The sequence below is a fragment of the Vigna unguiculata genome, chromosome 1, assembly GCF_004118075.2.
Source record: "Vigna unguiculata cultivar IT97K-499-35 chromosome 1, ASM411807v1, whole genome shotgun sequence".
Classification (NCBI taxonomy): Eukaryota; Viridiplantae; Streptophyta; class Magnoliopsida; order Fabales; family Fabaceae; genus Vigna; species Vigna unguiculata.
The window spans coordinates 11,853,482-11,857,560 of NC_040279.1; the positions used below are offsets into that span (position 1 = coordinate 11,853,482).

At 35.3% G+C, this 4,079-nt stretch overlaps 1 protein-coding gene across 1 annotated transcript; it reads left to right on the forward strand.

The window, feature by feature from the left end:
* The first annotated feature begins 1,237 nt into the window (after positions 1-1,237).
* LOC114188262 (uncharacterized mitochondrial protein AtMg00860-like) lies at positions 1,238-3,844 on the forward strand. Its single transcript, XM_028076846.1, has 2 exons — positions 1,238-1,345; positions 3,413-3,844. The coding sequence occupies exons 1-2, from the start codon at positions 1,238-1,240 to the stop codon at positions 3,842-3,844; spliced, it is 540 nt and encodes a 179-aa protein (XP_027932647.1).
* Positions 3,845-4,079: the final 235 nt, after the last annotated feature.

A 4,079-nucleotide genomic window follows, 5' to 3' on the forward strand; every position in this document is an offset into this window, starting at 1 on the left:
TGAGACTGTCGGCGTGGTTTGCGGCGTCGGTGTCGGTGAGAGGAAACTCTAACTTCAGAGAGGAAGGGTTGGGCACTCTGATTTGGGAGAAGGTTGAAGATGATAATGTGGCATACTATATGCCTTGGGTGTAAAACCAAAGCCAAAAGGTCAAAATAACCGCGATCAAATCCATCCCCAACATTAGTGATCCTATATATATGTCTTTTTTTGGTCTTTTTATCATTCTTTTGTTATTTTTAAGCTACATAAACTGAGCTTTTGAACAATATGAAATCGGACTAAGTGGGCCACTATGAAACTGGGCTTGTGGGCTAGTGTAAGAACTGAGCTTGGTGGCCAGTGTCAAAACTAGGCTTGTGGGCCAGTGTGAGAACTAGGCTTGGTGGCCAGTGTGGAAACTGGGCTTGGTGGCCAGTGTGGAAACTAGGCTTGGTGGCCAATGTAGAAATTGGGCTTGGTGGCCAATGTAGAAACTGGGCTTGGTGGGCCAACCAAAACTAGGCTTAGGCCAGACAAAACTAGGCTTGGGCTAGAAAAAGCTGTGTTTGGGATAGACAAAACTAGGTTTTAAAAGTATATAGGTCATTCATATGAATGAAGAGGACCATCAATTTGAAAAATGTCACGGGTAACTTTTGTAATATTAATTTCTTTTGGAAAACCATTTGATTGAAGAAGCATGTTGCATGATTATGTTGACTCATGTTATGATGATATGTTGACACATGTTATGATGATATGACATGTAAATGGTTATGCACTATAGAATGCATGTTTATTATTTCAGGGTGTTTTGAAGGAGATCAAGGATGGTGCGCAGTGCTTCATGATCATTGCTTAGTTGGAAGTTGAGAAAGAGGAGAAGATAACAATGATCCCCGTGGTGCGGAAGTTTGAGGATGTATTCCCAAAAGAGGTACCAGGGTTGCCTCCAAGGAGAGAGGTAGAGTTCTACATTGATCTGGTACTAGGAGCGGGTCCAGTATCAATAGCCCCTTATCGTATGGCTCCGACAAAGCCGGTCGAGTTGAAGAAACAAATAGAGGAGTTGCTTGAGAAACAGTTTATACGGCCTAGTACTTCGTCGTGGGGAGCTTCAGTGTTGTTGGTCAAGAAGAAGGATGGTGGTTCAAGACTGTGTATAGACTGCCGTTAGTTGAACAAGCTGACCATTAAGAATAAGTACCCCCTCCCGAGAATAGAGGATCTGATGGATCAATTGCACGGGCCGTAGATGTTCTCCAAGATCGATCTGCGGTCGGGATATCACCAGATCTTGGTAAAGGTGGAGGATGTCCAAAAGACTGTTTTTAGATCCAGATACGGGCATTATGAGTATGTGGTTATGCCTTTTGGTGTGACCAACTGATAACGCTGTCGTTGATACGATCAAATTAATACTACCAAACTATAGCAACGTCAGTATTGCTAAGAAAGTAGTCAACAAAATAGAAAGGGTAAAGTAACCCTAAGTTGTCTCCCAACGAACACGAAATTAATTTTTAACAAATTAGTTCTTATAAAAACTATGCAAAAGAGTTAATCAAATGAAACAAGGAATAAAGAAATAAAATTTGAAAAAGATAAAAAAATAAAAAGATAAAAAAAACAATGATAAAGAAAAATAGATTGATTCCACTACTTTTTTAAAATAGATCCATCATCGGTTATCTAAAGATTATTGCTCAGTTAATTATTGTTGTAGATTTACAAATTAATCAATGTAAAGTCCCAATTAATTTTTTGGCGTTCTCACTTTTAACCAAAGTACAATCTCAATTAAAAGTGAGAACTATTAGATTATCCACAGTAAATTCAACCAAAGTACAGTCTCAATCAAATTTTACTATGCCTAATCATGTCTATTCTTTTATCTCCTCATCAAATAAAAAGCTTAATTAATCAAAGTAAAGTCTCAATTAATTTTAGGTAAAGTAAATACCTTTAATCAAAGCAAAGTCTCAATTATTGGTAAAAACTCATTCAATCACATGAAAGTTTCTAAATAAAATCAAAGTAAAGTCTCAATTAAATTTAAAAAAACCCTTGACTCATATGATCAACATGCATATAGATTTAAAATCATTAATTCTTACGTGATTCAAAGATAAAAGACATAGATGAATTAAAACCTCAACAATAATAAAAGGAACAAAGAAATTATTTCATTCTAACTTCAGAATCCATAATGAAATTACAATGGAATCAACCCAATAAGTTTACCAATCCGTAGAATGCAAAAGTAAAATAAAAATAGAAAGAATAGTGGAGGGAGAAAGGAAACGAAATTAGGCCCCCTTAAATGGTTCCTAAACTCCGAAGTCCCGAGCTTGTTCTTTCTACTTCTCCCTTGGTGTCTTTATATAGGAATTGGACTGGGCTTTTTTGTTGCTAAAATCTCTCAAATATCTTTTAAAATAAAGATAAAGATAAATATTTAAAAATATTTGGCGAGATATAGACTATTTGACAAATATAATTTGTTGATAATATCAATATCTGATATAATTAAATTAATTAATTAATTAAAGATATATGATAAATTATCACCAATTAGTATTTGTACTAATTTTTCAAATCAACCCTTTGCAATCTCTTTAAATTATCTTCTAAATAATTCAATATCTTCAAGATATATTTGTTTGTTATGGAACTAAAAATATTCAAGAAGATGTTGTTATATCTAAAAATATTTGGTAGTTATTATCTTTTAATATTTTATGATATCATTAAATAAGATAATTATTTAAAAATATCAAATAAAATATCTAAGATATATTTTTCCCAAATTATCTTCTATCATAAAGATAAAGAAAACCGCAAGGTCCAATTTTTTGTTGCTATCTTCTTGGCTTAGCCAAACTTCTTCACTTTTTCAAGCTTTTCTTGCCATCTTCATGGAATGCTTGGCTTGGATTTTTGTGATTTTGATAATTTCCTATTCTTGGATTTATCTTTAAGGTGTCATGAAGCTTTAAGCAATTTTTTTCCACACCTCCATGAGCTCAACTTAGCTGTGGTTGTACTAACACACCTCAAAATATCCAAAGAACATTTATGCAACTAAAAAGCTATTTTTAACTTGTTTTTGTATTTGATGCTCAATAAACCTAATTATAGGAAATCCCAATTAAATCAATCTTTAAGCATACAAATTCAATTAAAATACCCAGAATTAAATATTAAATGAGGGCAAATATACGCCCTCATCACCAACGCTTCAGCCTTGTTCGTGGACTACATGAACATGATCTTTAGGCGATTTTTAGATAAGTTTGTCGTGTTCTTCATAGATGACATACTCATCTATTCCAAGACTCATGAGGAGCACATAGAGCACCTGAGGATAGTGCTTGAGATTCTAAGGGAGAAATAGTTGTATGCCAAGCTATCTAAATGTAATTTCTAGATAAAGGAAGTACAGTTTCTAGGGTGTGCAATATCGGCTCAGGGCATAGTAGTGTATCCAGCTAAGGTGGAAGCGGTGATAGAGTGGGAGTGTCCTAAGTTAGTGACGGAAGTCAGAAGCTTCATGGGTTTGGCTAGATACTATAGGAGATTCATAAAGGGATTCTCTAAAATAGTGGCGCCTCTGACCCAGCTTACCAGGAAGGATCAACCTTTCGCTTGGACTAACAACTATGTGGAAAGTTTTCGAGACCTTAAGCGGAGGTTGACTAGTGTCCCAATTTTGATCATCCCCGATGTTAGTAAATCCTTTGAGGTTTACTGTGATGCTTCTCGCCAAGGCTTGGGTTGTGTGTTGATGCAAGAAAGGAAGGTGGTGGCCTATGCTTCAAGGCAACTTAAGCTTCATGAGAAGAACTACCCTAGGATCTAGAGCTGGCAGCGATGGTGTTTGCTTTGAAAATCTGGAGGTAAAACGAGCTTACTATGACAGGTATTCTGGTGTCATAGTTTCAAGAGTCATAGAAAATGCGCGCTTTTTATGACACTGCAGAAACATGTCATAGTAAGTCAGACTTACTATGATAGGCAGTTACGTCATAGTAAGTCAGATTTTTTTTAATGATTTTTCTATTTTACCATTTTCCTTTCCATTCAATTTACCTGCA